The sequence below is a fragment of the Morone saxatilis genome, unplaced genomic scaffold (genome assembly GCF_004916995.1).
Source record: "Morone saxatilis isolate NCDOM2014 unplaced genomic scaffold, NCSU_SB_2.0 Contig8, whole genome shotgun sequence".
NCBI classification, from domain to species: Eukaryota; Metazoa; Chordata; class Actinopteri; family Moronidae; genus Morone; species Morone saxatilis.
The window spans coordinates 27,222,608-27,238,861 of record NW_023340257.1 but is presented as its reverse complement, the minus strand read 5'-3'; the positions used below and the strand labels follow the sequence as shown (position 1 = coordinate 27,238,861).

The 16,254-nt window shown below is 41.2% G+C and overlaps 2 protein-coding genes across 2 annotated transcripts in view; one reads left to right on the top strand and one right to left on the bottom strand.

Moving 5' to 3' along the window:
- The window catches only part of col4a4 (collagen, type IV, alpha 4), a gene marked incomplete at its 5' end in the record, with an annotated part of 19,303 nt that extends 8,137 nt beyond the window's left edge, over positions 1–11,166 (top strand). The window contains 14 exon segments of the mRNA XM_035679890.1: positions 4,420–4,598; positions 5,937–6,000; positions 6,128–6,202; positions 6,338–6,445; positions 6,591–6,698; positions 7,145–7,216; positions 7,427–7,555; positions 7,669–7,776; positions 7,858–8,013; positions 8,220–8,468; positions 8,934–9,050; positions 9,233–9,421; positions 10,148–10,431; positions 10,575–11,166. Coding sequence (XP_035535783.1) covers positions 4,420–4,598; positions 5,937–6,000; positions 6,128–6,202; positions 6,338–6,445; positions 6,591–6,698; positions 7,145–7,216; positions 7,427–7,555; positions 7,669–7,776; positions 7,858–8,013; positions 8,220–8,468; positions 8,934–9,050; positions 9,233–9,421; positions 10,148–10,431; positions 10,575–10,832 — 2,096 coding nt within the window.
- Positions 11,167–15,160: 3,994 nt separating this feature from the next.
- The window catches only part of LOC118341596 (exocyst complex component 3-like protein 2), a gene marked incomplete in the record, with an annotated part of 10,021 nt that continues 8,927 nt past the window's right edge, over positions 15,161–16,254 (bottom strand). The window contains 1 exon segment of the mRNA XM_035679893.1: positions 15,161–16,254.

Sequence of the window (16,254 nt, the reverse complement as noted above, 5' to 3'; positions counted from 1 at the left end):
ATACTTTACTGTTCAGTTTGTTTGTCTGTCTCTTGTGTATTTGTTGGGTTTCATGTTTAATGGCCATCCAGGGACGATGGAAATAAGCTTAGGCTAAAATGTTTGGTGTGTGGCATTTGTTTAGCCAGCTTAGCTAGCCAGTAGTGTAACGTGAAACAATAGCTAACACTGAGACGTTTTAGTGACGTATTGACGTGAATCTCTAGCAATGGCAAAGGAATGCGGTCTTAGAAGGAAGCGACTCGAACTGGCTCTAGTTTGCGTGGTGGAAAGGGGATATGTTCTGGTTTTTGGGGACTCTGGCTTACCAGTAAACATACTCACCATAGTTTTACCAGCTTCCATGACGGATTTTTCTTAGGATTGGGTGAGAGGTTGTTGAAGTCAAAACCTGTTTTACTGATGACATGTTTCCGAAATCACAACAGTACTTAAATACAGTGAGTTCCTCTTCTTATATCTGTGAATGATTGGTATGCCATTCATTGGCTGGTTAATGAGAACAAGTCATTAAGACAATTGATTGACTGACAGATATTCATGAATATCATTACATAATCTTTCATTAATATTAGTCTGTTCTATTAACTCATCATCATTATTATCTATTACTAGTTATCATTAACTAATTGTTCACAGCTGGTATTACTCAAAATTGGTCCCTTTTGTTGTGTTACAGCTTGTTCTGAACTACTGTCTTATCCCACATATATCTCTCTCTCACCAAACTAGCATTCTCTGCTAATACTTGCTATCCATAAAAATCCTGCTCACAGGCAGCTAGGTGAATGAACAGTACACCTGTACAGGTGTGACGAGCAACTCTGCTTCCTGTTGACTTTCAGGAAATTTCTGTTCTCCCACTCTTAGATCTGCATGTGCTATCTCTGATCATAAATCAATTCTATCTCACTGGATCTCCGGTCTCTCCAGGGGAAGCCGATGAATCCTGGGGGTCCTGGAAATCCAGGTGGTCTGTAGGTCCTGGTTTGGCAGGTCCAAGGTGGTCCTGGGAGACCTGGGAGGCCAGGGGGTCCATTGATGCCTGGATAACCGATTACCAGGATCCCTCGTACACTTTTATTCCTGTAGGAAGAGAGTGTTTAATTATGTATCTTACAATCGAAGAACTGTACCTAGCGTAGCTTTGTGGGAGCTGAAACTGTTCAGGAGTACAAACCTCTAAACTGAACTCAACTGACTTTGAGTTCTTGTAGGCATATATGGTTTCCTGTATTGTATATGTATTGTATTGTATATGTATTATTGTATTATTTATTGTTTGTATATGTTTTATGTTTGTATATTATGTATGTGATATTTATGTGTGCACTTAAGAGCTGCTCTCCAAATCTCTGTACTGTGTACAATGACAATAAAGGCTTTCAATTTCATTTTCATTTCATCATCAAGGTCAAGAAGAGTTGCTTCCCCAGTAAATAGTAAATTGACTGTATTGATAGTTCCTTTTCTAGTCTTCTGACCACTCAAAGTGCTTTTACAAACATGCAACTTCCTACAGTGATGACAGCATCGAAGCAATTTGGTGTTTATATCTTGCTCAAGGACATGCAGCAAGAGAGCCGGAGATCGAACCGTCAACCTTATGCGTTTAGGAATGATCCACTCTACAGCCCTTACCCTAAGTACGCAAGTTTTTCAGAATTTTGGCATCGTAATAATATTGTTGCCAGTGTAAATAAGTATCAACCAATTATTTCAAACTGCTGTTTGGTAAAAGTGCTGGAGTCCCTGGTAATCAAAACTGCACACTTTCTCCATAATAACATTCTAACCTGGTTCAACTGGGGTACGACATGGTCCTTCAGTGACAAGTTCTCTCACACATATGCTTTGAGACCATGGAAAGAACAAAGTCAAGACTTCAAATATGGTCAGAATTAACAGCTCGACCTCGTGGTCCAGGAAAGCCATTGAGCAACGGATCCTTGGTGGTCCTCTTTTTCCTTTTGATGGGGATGCACGTTGGTATCTCCTGAGGGCCCGGGGTTTTCATTACAGCCTGCAGGGGAACAGATGAAGAGAACTAATGTTTACTAATATAGTTTTTATTTAGTGAGAACTGATGGTTTATCTATGACACTCATTCTCAGTCTCACTCATTATATTACACTGTAGTTTATTCACAGTTACTTGTACAGTATCTCAGTGTTACCTTCTCACATCCTGGAGTAGTACTGTATAGTGGCTATATAATAGTACTATGGTAGTTCTACGTAGTACTGTAGTGTCGTCAGTGTACCTTTCACTTCCTTTCTGGCCTTCACATCCTGGAGTTCCATCTTGTCCCTTCAACCCTCTCTCGCCTCTCTCCCAGAGCCCAGGGGCCCCAGTCTGTTCGGGGATCCTGGCCTTCCGTAAGACCCTGGGGCCCCATCAGACCTGAGACACACCATGATATTTCTGTGAACTCTGTTGTCAGGAATCATTTAAACACAGATGTGCTGGTGCGAGGAGCTCCCTTCTGACCGATGGGCCCCGGCAGTCCTGAGTCTCCATGAGGCCAGAGGGACCCTGTGGCCGGGTACCCTGGGAAACCTGGAGAGCCGGTTTACCTTTGAGGCCTTGAGGCAAAGCCTGAGACCCCCTCTCCAATCTCACCTTTCTCCCCCATAAAACCTGAACAGAAATGGACATGAAGAAATTACATCACATTACTTAAGAAGTAAGTAAAAAAAAAGGAAAGTAACGTTGGAGCTAAAGAAGAAAGTTAAGTTAAAAGTAAAGTGATATAAAAACAAATTTTTACCTGGGGGGAGAAAGGTGAGATTGGAGAGGAGGGGTTCTCCAGGCTTTGGCCCTCAAGGCCCTCAAGGTAAACCGGCGGCTCTCCAGGTTTCCCCAGGTTACCCGGGGGCCACAGGGATCCCTCTGGCCTCAATGGGAGACTCAGGACTTGGCCGGCGGGGCCCATCGGTCAGAAAGATAAGACTCCTCGCACCAGCACATCTGTGTTTAAATGATTCCTGACAACAGGAGTGTCACAGAAATTACTCATGTGTGTCTCAGGTCTGATGGCGGCCCAGGGTCTGTACGGAAGCAGGGGATCCCCGGACAGACTGGGGGGCCCCTTGCAGGCCTCTGGGGAGGGAGAGGCGGATGAGAGGGTTGAGCGGACAAGATGCGAACTCCAGGATTGTGAAGCCAGAAAGAGTGAAAGGTAAACACTGAGCGACACTACAGTACTACTGTAGAAATCTACCATAGTACTACTTTATTATAGCAACTACTACAGTACTATCCAGGATGTGAGAAAGGTAAACACTGAGTGATACTGCTACAGTACTGTGAATAAACTACAGTGTAAATATAATGAGTGAGACTGAAATGAGTGTCATAGATAAACCATCAGTTCTCAGTCTAAATAAAACTATTATTAGTACATTAGTTCTCTCTCCATTTGTGTCCCCTGGCAGTCTGTAATGGGCCCCCGGCCCTCCAGGAGATACCACTGCATCCCATCAACAGGGAAAAAGAGGACCACCAGGATCCGTTGGCCCAATGGCTTTCCGGACCACGAGGTCAGAGCTGTTAATCTCTGACCATATTTGAAAGTCTTTGACTTTTCCTTTCCATGGTCTCAAAAGCATCATGTGTGGACGAGAACTTGTCCACTTAGAAGGACCCATGTGGTACCCCAGTTGAAACCAGGGTTAGAATGTTATTCATGGAGAAAGTGTGCAGTTATTGATTTACCAGGGACTTCCAGCACTTTTACCAAACAAGACAGTTTGGAAATAATTGGTTGATACTATTTACCTTGGCAACAAATATTATTTACGATGCCAAAATTCGTGAAAACTTGAACATAGGGTAGGGCGTGTAGAGTTGGATCATTCACTAAACGCTAAGGTTGACGGTTCGATCTCCGGCTCTCTTTGCTGCATTCCTTGAGCAAAGATACTAAACACCAAATTGGCTTTCGGATGCTGTGCATTCCTGTAGGAATGTTGCATGTATTGTAAAAGCACTTTGAGTTGCGTCAGAAAGACTAGAAAGGAACTATACAATTACAGTCAATTTACTATTTGACTTGGGGAAGCCACCTCTTCTTGACCTTGATTGAATTGAATTGAAAGCCTTTATTGTCATTGTACACAGTACAATGAGATTTGGAGAGCAGCTCCGTAAAAGTGCACACATAAATATCACATACATACATATACAATACAATACAATACATATACAATACAATACATATACAATACAATACAATACATATACAATACAATACATATACAATACAGGGGGAAACATATATGCCTACAAGAACTCAAAGTCAGTTTGAGTCTAGTTTAGAGGTTTGTACTCCTGAACAGTTTCAGCTCCCACAAAGCTACGCTAGGTACAGTTCTTCGATTGGTAAGATACATAATTAAACACTCTCTGTCCCTACAGGAAATAAAGGTGTACGAGGAGATCCTGGTAATCCGGGTTATCCAGGCATCAATGGACCCCCTGGCCTCCCAGGTCTCCCAGGACCACCCGGGACCTGCCACAAACCAGGACCTCCAGGACCACCTGGATTTCCAGGACCCCCAGGATTCATCGGCTTCCCTGGAGAGACCGGAGATCCAGTGAGATAGAAGTTGATTTTATGATCAGAGATAGCACATGCAGATGTCTAAGAGTGTGAGAACAGAAACTTTACCTGAAAGTCCAACAGGAAGCAGAGTTGCTCGTCACACCTGTACAGGTGTACTGTTCATTCACTCTAGCTGCCTGTGACAGGGATTTGTATGGATAGCATGTGATTAGCAGAGAATGCTAGTTTGGTGAGAGAGAGATCTATATGTGGGACTCAAGACAGTAGTTCAGAACAAGCTGTAACACAACAAAAGGGACACAACATTTTGAGTAAGTTACCAGCTTGTGAACAATTAGTTAATGAATAACTAGTAATAGATAATAATGATGATGAGTTAATAAAGAACAGACTATATTAATGAAAGATTATGTAATGATTAGTTCATGAATATCTGTCAGTCAATCAAATTGATCTTAATGACTTGTTCCTCATTAACCAGCCAATGAATGGCATACCAATCATTCACAGATATAAAGAAGAGGAACTTCCACTGTATTTAAGTACTGTTGTGATTTCGGAAACATGTCATCAGTTCAAAATCAGGTTTTGACCTTCAACAACCTCTCAACCCAATCCTAAGAAAAATCCTGTCATGTGAAGCTGGTAAAACTATGTTGAGTATGTTTTAGCTGGTAAAGAGGCCCAGAGTCTCCCAAACCACGAACATATCCCCTTTCCACCAACGCAAACCTAGAGCCAGTTCAGAGTCGCTTCCTTCTAAGAACCGCATTCCTTTGCCATTGGCTAGAGATTCACGTCAATACGTCACTATAAACGTCTCCAGTGTTAGCTATTGTTACCAACGTTACACTAGCTGGCTAGCTAGCTGGCTAAACAAATGCCACACACCACAACATTTATAGCCTAAGCTTATTTTCCACTTCCGTCCCTGGATGGGCCATTAAATACATGAAACCCAACAAATACACAAGAGACAGTACAAAACAAACTGAACAGTAAGTATGTACATTAAAAACACAGAACTCAGCAAGAAAAATACAATAAAATGGACACAAAGTAATAAATTAAAACACCACAGGATGTACCAGATCATTAATGACTACATAAACTATTTTAGTTTGAGTTTCAAATTATCCCAGTCAGCCCCTGTTGTAACCGGTTCATGGATTAAGACCAGCCAAGTGTTAGCACCACACTGGAACTGGTTCTTTGGCTTTAAAACGCTGTCCAAACCAGCCCTTAAACTGCCTTGGTGGTAAAGGGGTAACAGAAGAATAAATATTACAACCAAATAACCTTTGTCAATTGTTTTGTTCAGATGTTCAAATGTTCAAAAATATTGATCTGTTCTTGTTTTTGGTTGCAGGGTGACCCTGGATGTCCAGGGCCATCTGGACAACCTGGTGGTCAAGGATGTACTGGTCCCAAAGGTAAGAACTAACCCCTAACCAAACTCAGTACCATGGCCCAGCAGATTTATTGGACCGTTCACTGTATATACAAAGATTCTGATCTTTTACTGCACAGGTTGTTGCATAACATGTGTTTGTATTTCAGGTGATAAAGGAGACTCTGTCAGTTGTTCCGGTCCACCTGGAGACAAGGGGCCTCCAGGAGACTTTGGGCCTCCAGGTGATCATCTGGTTCCGGTTCTGCAGCATGACAGGAGTCTTTGTCTCTGTTATTGAGTGTGATAAAGTTATGAAGTATAAACCATCGGGTGAGTTTCTGAATGAATCTGTGGATGTGACTGTTTTTCTCTCTCAGGACCTACTGGACATCCAGGGTATCCTGGTGGACCCGGTTTCATTGGGAGCCCAGGACAGAAAGGATGCAAAGGAGATCCAGGTTTCCAGGGAGACCCAGGTGACCCAGGTAAAGAAGCTCACTTGACTTTATACGTTTGTTCTGTCATATTAAGTCTGCATATTGTTATTAGTGGAACTAGTAATTTCAGTTATAAAGTGGGTGTGGCTCCTTCCCCGACCCTAACCCTGTTTGTTTGTCTCGTTTATTTCAGGTGTGGCAGGTCCTTCAGGTCCCAGAGGTCGTCCGGGTCGTCCAGGTCTTCCTGGTATAGCAGGAGGTGATGGCCCTCCAGGACCGCCGGGCTGCCCGGGACTCCAAGGTCAGAACTCTGCTGTCATGTCAGCCATGTTAGATTATTAACTTAGCTAGTAACATAGAGATTGTCAAGTAGAATTTACTTTTCTTTAAGGTTAGACACCAGACTTTTTACCCCCACATTTTTACCTCACTCCACCTCTTCCTGCTGTCAGAAGCTGCCCATCAAAATAAAAGCTCATGATGAGTAGTTCCTTTGCAGAGGAGAAATCATCATCATCAGCACAATTTCAGGAGACCAATACCTGACCCCGCACTAGTGCTTGTTAGGGTGCGGTAAGGCTAGCAAATAGAATACAATAGGATTCAACTTTATTGTCTTTGGCTCACCAAAACATAAAACCAGTTTTAGAACTTGTAAGACAAGTAAAATCTAGAGCTGCAAGGTACCACTGAGACAAAACAAACATACATAAATTTTGGTTCTTATAAATTATTTTGTTGCATCAGGTCCTCCTGGACCACTGGGACTTCATGGACTGGATGGGCTAAAAGGAGTGAAAGGGGACATGGGGACCAGAGGTATGAGTCTCTCTCACAAACACATACTAACCTAACATTCCCTAATTACTCTATCACTCTATCTACTCTATCACTATAGCCCAATATCACAGGAAAATGTAAAGTTTCACCTGGCTAAAGGAGGATCAGATCTCGAGTGGGCCAGGGTCAAGTTCTCAGGGTCTTTAATAGTGATTGGTAGAGTCACAATGATAAATTCTGCTTTTTTAGGTCTGGGTCTACCAGGTCCTCCGGGTTGTAAAGGTTTACCAGGAGATAAGGGTCCTCCGGGTCCTCCAGGACACAAAGGCCCATCCCAGTCTGGTCCCCCAGGACCCAAAGGCCCCCCAGGATCCGCAGGTCTGTAGCAGTGTGATTCCAATCAGGGTCAGGATATGACTTGCAGATCCATCTAAAGATCAGACATTTAGTTTGACTCTCTGTCAGTAATGTGTCTGTATGTGTTGTTGTAGGACCTCCAGGTGGTAGTGGACCTCCAGGTAAATCTGGACCAGACTGTAAAAATCCAATCCCAGGGCCTTGTGGAGATCCTGGTCTTCCTGGACAAGACGGAGATCCAGGTCAGACTTTAATCTTCAGGTTTAAGAAACTGACCTATTAATTTACACTGGATGTCTTCTGATGTTTGTTTGGTGTTTCAGGTTGTCCTGGTGACATGGGAGATCCAGGTCCAAACCCTCCGGTAGCTGGGGATGATGGGGACAACGGGGACCCAGGGTGTCAGGGGCCAAAGGGCCCTAAGGGATCTACAGGCCCAAGAGGTCCGCCAGGCATTAACGGAAATCCCGGATCGAACGGTCAGACTCTCTCAAAGTATCTCAGATATCTTAATATAAAGATAGCCGACATGTTACTGCTGACAGTTCTTCACGGAATGACTCCTTCAGAGTGTTTCAGAAGCGTCTTCCTGCCCAACGTTGTTGACTTTTGTATTTGTTTAATAATTAGCTAATTAATAGTTTATCACTGACTGTCAAATAGTCATGTCTGTGTGTGGGTTTAGGTATGCGGGGGTCTCCTGGTTTGATGGGAATACCTGGTGATCCAGGTCCTAAAGGTTGTCCCGGTCCCCCTGGGCCTCAAGGACCAAAGGGATTTCCTGGACCACTGGGTCCAAAGGGGGAGAAGGGACGAGTCTCCACTTGTCCCACTTTACCTCCCTCAGATAAGGGCCCCCGAGGACCCCCTGGCCCCCCCGGAAAGTCTGGAGATCCAGGCCTCGTTGGAGAATTTGGCCTGACTGGACCCAAAGGTGAGAATTAGGAGGGGGACCAGGTCATGATGATGGTGATCTCTGCATCTCTCTGGTATATGAAGATATTAAGTATTTGGTATTTCTGTCTGCTCAGAAAAACAGATTTCACCACAGTCACACCAAAAAAAATAAAACCCAGAACCAGCTCAGGTTAATTTAGTCACTTAAACCAGTGGTTTTCAGTGGGTCTAATGTGCATCTATTCTTCTGGTCCTAGATATTAAAAAGTTTGGGAACCCCTGACTTAAAGGTCCAATGTGTCGGATTTAGTGGCATCTAGTGGTGAAGTAGCAGATTGCAATTTCCTGGCTTCACCCTCCTCTAAACTATGGTGGCCGCAAAACGTATGAAAAATGCAAATGCCCCTTATCTAGATCCTTACACGCTGGACGTTTAATGAGGGGCAGCAGTCTCGCATTGTTGGTCTCAGCTGAATATTAAGATGTTGATTATGTGTTTCAGGAGAGAAAGGGTACAATGGGCTTGTGGGTAAAATAGGCTCTACGGGGCCACCAGGTCCAGCTGGAGACCGAGGAAAGCCAGGCCTGCTGGGTGAGAGAGGAGTAGTGGGAGACAAAGGTGAGACGTCCACCTGTCTGTGTCTGTGTTTCTGTCTGTGTTTATCTCTCTTACTTTTTTACATAATTTCTGTCTTCTGTCAGTTTCAACTGATAAACAGTATTTGCTGTTGTAAGCTTCTGCGGAGATGCACATAAACATCTTTGTGATGTTGATGTGCCTTCCTGTGGTGTATGTCTCAGGTGATCCTGGTCCAGTCGGTGACCGCGGTCCCTCCGGACCACACAAAACCTTGAACTCCGGCTTCCTGTTGGTGATGCACAGCCAAACAAACAAGGCTCCCTCCTGTCCACCTGACATGAATACCCTGTGGGAAGGATACAGTCTGCTGTACCTGGAGGGTCAGGAGAAGGCTCACACTCAGGATCTGGGTATATTTAAACTCCTAAACACGTGCATACTAAAGTTTTCATACTGTTAAACTAAGACTGGTTTCGATAACAGCCTGTGTCTGCTCACACTAGATTTAGCACATTGCATGGTTCCCCAATCCAGGTGGTCCCCAATACGACCAGATATTTAGCCTGCTTGATATCTCTGCAGGAGTTTTAGTATCTTGGGATCCCGTTCATGAGTGACGGTAAAATGGAGCCTGAGATGGACAGGAGGGTTGGTGTGGTCAGCAGTGATGTGGGTATTGTACCAGACTGCTGTGGATCAGAGGGAGCTGTCCATGAGCACGGCATGATACAAAAGGCCAAAATTATCCTCCGTAAGGTGTCTGGTCTCAGCCTTAGAGATTAGGTTAAGGAGCTTGGAGTAGAACTGCTGCTCCTTCGTGTTGACAGAAACCAGCTGAGGTGGTTCAGGTATCTGAGAAGGATGGCCTAGGAACGCCGTGGGATCCCCAAGAAGAGCTGGAAGGTGTTGCTGGGGGGCAATGAGTGCCCTGCTAATAATAATGGATGACTGCGCTCTGGCTCATAGAGGAGCAAAACTTCAGCAATATTTATACAATAACAATATAATTCCTGTTCTCCCTGTTACATTAATGTTTCCCTGGAGAATGATTTTTCAAAGTGTGCTGTTAAAAATGTTTGTGAATAATGTAAATGTAATCATCTTTTAATAAATATGTGTCCTAATAATATTTCCAGGTCAGGCGGGGTCGTGTATGCGGGTCTTTTCCACGATGCCGTTCTCTTCCTGTAACATGGGAACCTGCTCTTATGCCAGCCGTAACGATAAATCCTATTGGCTGTCGACGACGGCAGCCGTCCCCAGTATACCGGTGGAGGGGGCTGCCATCGCAGACCACATCAGCCGCTGCGTGGTATGTGAAGCCCCCTCCTCACCTGTCGCACTGCACAGCCAGACCTCCTCCACGCCAGCATGCCCTAGCACCTGGAGGAGCCTGTGGACCGGATACTCCTTCCTCATGGTGGGTACTGCAGTGGTAGAGGTACTACTACTGATGCAATGCTACTGATAATACTACTGCTAATATTGTTATTGCAGTCCTAAAAGTACTACCTCGTCGGAGTCTAACACCTTGTGATGATGTCAATTCCTGTGTGATTGCAGCATACAGGCGCAGGTGATGAGGGTGGCGGCCAGTCTCTGACATCATCAGGCAGCTGCCTGACTGACTTCAGAGCCCAGCCCTTCGTGGAGTGCCAGGGGCCTCGAGGAACCTGCCACTACTTCGCCAACATCTACAGTTTCTGGCTGACCCGAGTGGACACGAGCACCTCCACCTCCAACAGTTCCCCTACCACGCTGACCGAGAGCCAGCAGCAGAGGCAGAACATTGGGAGGTGCAGCGTCTGCATGAGGAAGTAAGGAGGAGCACCGCTTCCTCCTTCTCGTGCACGAGGGAGCGCGGAGACGCTCCACTGCCTCCTCCTGCAGAGTCCGAGGGGACGGACAGAATCGTTTGTTTGTCTCTGTGAGGAGAGACTGTCATGTTAAAGATAATGCTGCCAATCCATCAATCAATGATCAGATCAGCAGGAGTGACTCAGAGCAGCACAAACACTCAAACTGCTTTCTTTTGTCTTTTCACTAAATGTCACAGCAGAAAGATGTTTGAACTGGGGTTAAATGTACTGTCTGTAGTTTCTGCCACTATGGGGTCTCTCACATCAAAACTATAAGAAAAGAGGAAGTTTGATGATGTCCACAGAGCTCTCCTCCTCTCCAAAACGAACCGACCTGCTGATTAAAACTAAAAACACTGAATAAAGCAGTTCCACCTTAAAAATCACTGCTTCTCTCATGCTGGAGACCCGGAGGGTCTGCGAGCTGAGCTGCTACTAAAGCGCTTGTTTCTCTGATAAGACCCAGACGTTCGATAACTAAAATCCTTCTTCGGTTCAAATCTAGAGTTAAAAAGCACCAAGATCTAAACAGTGGATGGTAAACAGTCAGTGTGTGACAGCTTCTGGCAGACAACCACAACGCTGACGCAGGCACAAATATTCATGTTTATTGATCATTTTGTCCAAACGTATAAATTCAAAAGTTTGATTAGCTGTGTGTAAGTTCAACTGTGTTTGAGGTGAGAGATATAAAGACCATCAAACCAACCAGTTAAATCAAAACTCAGTTATTAACTTATTAGATTCATAACGCTGACTAATAATCATTTATTGCAAACATTGTTCAGCCCCAGTTTGAACTTTGGAAGCCAGTTTCCGTCACTATGATAAAAAACTTTCCTGTTTGTCTTTATAATGAGAGACTTTCTCAAAATAATGACTCAGCACCCAAAAAAAATAATGAGAAAATGTCTCAATATATTAACTTAGTATTGGACATTTTCTAAAAATAATGACTTTGCGTTTTGGGTTCCTCATTATTTTGAGAAAGTTTCTGATTATAATGACTTACGCGATTGGTGGAAATGGGCTTCCAGACTGACCTGTCGTTTTCATCACGAGAAGAACATTTGTTAAAAGTCATATTTATTATGTTTAATCACTGTTGTCAGGTGGAAACCTTGTATCTCCTTGTATCTCTACCTTGTATCTCTTTATATACCTTTTATATCTGTAGCTCAGATTTTATCTGGATTCATTTCAGTGCTTTTATTGTGAAAAAAACAACTCGCAGCTCACGTCACAAACCCTTAAAAACGGACGTTACGAAGTTTTCCCACCACAGCAATTTTATATGAGCTGATGTCACATCCTGCAGGCGGCGTTTGACGTGACATTCTGTCCTCATCGGAGAGATCGACGGCGAACACCTGAGTGAACTTTAGCCCTGCCTTTTAGCCCACACTGAAGATCCATTGTGATTGGCTAGCTGAACATCGTTGTGATTGGTCAGCAGAGAGCCAGTGGCCGCGTGCCATTGGTCGGTCAGTATTTTGTTAATAAGTAGGGAAAGGATTGCGTGAGAAGCTGTGAATATATTTTGACATTAAACCTTGAAACGTGTTCGGAGCTCCTCCCCATCAGCTCGCCTGATTTAATGTTCTTTATTCCAAGTTTCAGAGCAGCAGTCGGACTTTAACGCAGAAACGGTTCCTTTAACGTAAAAACTGACGAGTGGTGACAATCTGTAACTCGAACATCGAAACAGGTCGGGCTGCAGTACAGAAACAGGACCAGGACGCTCCGAAGCAGAAGTTGATGTGTTTGAGTCGTCGCTGTTTTCTTTGTCTTATAAATAAAGTTAATTTGAATATTTATCTGTCTGATAGTTTGAAGTTTTAATATCAAAACTGTCACGAAACAGATGTTTTAATAAAGTTAACACAACTTACTACCTGTTCTTTATTTTTTTGTTTGTCCGCTTTCAGTTCGGTTTCTGTTCTTTTTAAGGTTGAGTTTATAGTCCTGGTCCTGGTTCTGGTCCTGGTCCTGGTTCTGTATTATCTCTCTGTGATTTGTAAATATGGTTGAACTCGAGCGTTTTATATTTTTACTGTAAATGTCATCAGAGTATTTATTTAGCTTGAAATTAATGTTGGTGCTATTTGATGTTTTATTTGTTCTTTTTTTATTTTTTTTATTTTGGTAAATGATGACACGGTGAAGCCCCGCCCCTTTCATCCCTCCTACAAAATAAAATTCACGTCATCACATTAATGTTTTACTGATGTAGGCTCTTTATTTTAAGTTTTTTTTTTTTTAAGTTTCACCAAATTTAAAAAATGTATCGGAAAAAAAGAGTTTGGCTTCTTCAGCGTAAATCAATATGCCCTGCCCCCTCGACCGACGCACTGTGATGTCATAAGTGGTAATAATGTTAGACGGTTTGTTTCTTCAGAATTTAGTAAATGTGAAACAAGTTTCTGCAGTTTTCTGTTCAGATAAACAAGTTTCTGAACAATGTTAATGCCTCTCTTCAAAATAAAACATTTTTAATTAAACTACAGCTCCCATGATGCTTTGAGATGAGGCCTGTGTCTGATACTGGAGACCAAACTTTAGTTTTAATTTTGTTAAAATGTGGAGTTCAGCTCAGCAGTTAATCAGATTCAAAAAGAGGCTGAACGACAGGTGTACAAAAGTAGGCGGGGTTTCGTTATTACCTGGGGGGGGTGGTCACTGTGTCATCATTGTGTTTTTATTGTATTTAAATCTGTCGGTGATATTTTAATCTTTGTAGGAGGAAACTTCTCACTAACACTTGAAACATTTTAGTCCCTGAACGGACACATCTTCAATAAATCGCATCAAAGTTTTACTCTTGAGTTTTTATTATTTTATTTTTATTATTATTTATTTTAGTTCAAAAGACGAGTTAGTTCGAATCAAACTGAAATCGATCTTAAATTGATTTAGTCCTGAAAAATTATTTGATTTGAGTAGAAGTAACTAATTTATTGTGAAGGTAAAATTAAAAATGTGTTAACAAAATTTATCTGAATAAAGTAACTTAAATGTATTTTTTTACATAAATGTACTTTAAAATACATTAAAGAAAATTATTACACTGTAAACAAATTAAGTTAATTTAATTACAAAACATTGAAACTGATTACATCGAAATTTTAAGTAACACAAACTACATTTTGTAGGTTAAGATTCTTGATAAATCGGCTTTTATTAGTAATTTTAAGTGTCACTAACTTTTGTGTTACAGAAAAAATCCTGATTAATAACTTTTTACTGGATATTTTACAAAATTAAATCAGTTTCACTTAAAAAGACTAAAGCTGCTTAATCAAGAATGTTATTTTTGTTAGTTTCAACAGTTTTTTGAGTTAAGTGAAATTATCTATTTTTTACAGTGTAAAACCTGACAACATCTCAATAAAATAAGTTAGTTGACATAAATGAATTCTCATTAACTCACATTGATTAAATTCAACTCACAAATGAATTGTTGAAGTAACTCAGTTGTTTTGAGTGAACTTAAATGTGTTCAGTATATTAATTATTGGTAATATAATTCCAGTTTGTTTCATTGACTAATTTTCTTTATGCTGATTTTATATATAAAATATAAATTATCATTATCATTAAAAATATAATCATTATTATGCTGTATAGCTCAGGTCCAAATATGCATCCAAATTATTCCCCCAAAGGGTAAATATTTGATGTTTATCACATAAAAACCACAGATAATTAATTGGGTGCCATTTTGATAATCAATATAAGTTTTTTTAATTATCGTATGTCAGCTGTTTTCACAGAAAATTTAATAATTTAATAATATGTATGTAAATTTAAACTTAAGTGCTAACATTTGTGACTTTAATCAGATAAATTCACACTTTTTAAATAAATTTGGAGAAATGCTGCATATGAGACTTTAATTAACTGAATCCTATTAACAATTAACTTATTTTACCCTTATAAAATAACAATAACAATAAAACCTCGAGTTACTTCTATACTCAAATCAAATATGTTCAATAGACTTGAACTAACGCTTCAGGTTCAAAGTTTATACAGAGAGTAAAAATCTGATCAAAGATTTAAGTAAATTACCTCAACAAAAGATTATTATTATAATTATATTATTAGGTCGGCATTACTTTATTTTTTTGTTTATTTCAAAACTTTAAAGTTTGACATAAAGCTTTAAGATTGAATGAAGACAGTTGCTTTTAAATTATTACTAGAACCTGTAATTATATTCAAGTTTATCAGAACTCAAAACCACCACAGGAAATATTGATTTCTGGAACCGATCAAAGAACAGTCAGAGAACTTATATCGTTTTTATTGATCGCTGTACAGAAAGATTCATTTCATACATCCACATTTACAGCGGAGAACTGAGTAGAAGAAGAATGTCTTAGGGTGTGTGGACGCTGCCCTCCGGTGGGCAGATTGTGTAACTACACCGTTATATTTTCTGTATGTTTCAGATGGTTTTTGGAAAAAAAAACGATCAGCAGGAATTTAGAAAAACATAAAAACATTAAATGTGGAACTGAGGGAATCAAAATCTGTAGTTCTGTCCCTCAAATATAAGCAGAGTGAGCCCTCCCTTTTTATTTCTCTACATTGAAAAACTGTTTAAATCAGCAAAAAATAATATTTCTGTTTATTAACATCATCACACCAAAGAGCTGGAGTTATAATCACTGCTTTAAATACACAGAGCATCGTCTAGTACCTTTGATTAACAGTCTTCTATCATGTGCAATAATAAAACTACAACTCCCACAAAGCCTCTGGGATTATAAACTAAAACTCCTCTTTTATAAGAAGGATCCTCGTGTGGTTCAGTCCTCCTTTTTCCTGTCTGCGTCCCATAAGGCACTTCAGTCCGGAGAACTGGTTTCCTTTTTACTGATCCTCCAGATCCTGCAGGAAAATGTCAAACTGTGCCGAACGCACCCGCGAACAACACAAACACACCTCATCTGAACTCACAGGTGCAGAAAATCAACAACGTGAGGTTTGAAATGTGAGTTTAAATCAGATCCCAGGGGCTGTAAAGGCTTAATCTGGTGATTGTTGGAAAGACTAAAGACGGTTTTATGTTGGTCGGAGAGTTTCAGTGCGACATCCACTTCCATATTTAACCTTTATATGGTTATTAAATTATCTAAATACAACCAAAGACTACCAGAAATCACTGCGATCAGGATTTAACCATCAATAATCTTATTTTAAATCAATCCTGTTGAGAAAAGTGCATTTTTATATCTAATAATTTGTTATTATCTAACAGCGTTTTTCTGATTTCAAATCAACTTGTCTTGTTTCGATAAATTTGATTATTAATTCTTGATCAATGTGGCACAAACTGTTCACCAATCCATTGACTTCCAGTCCAGTTTTGTCTTCGT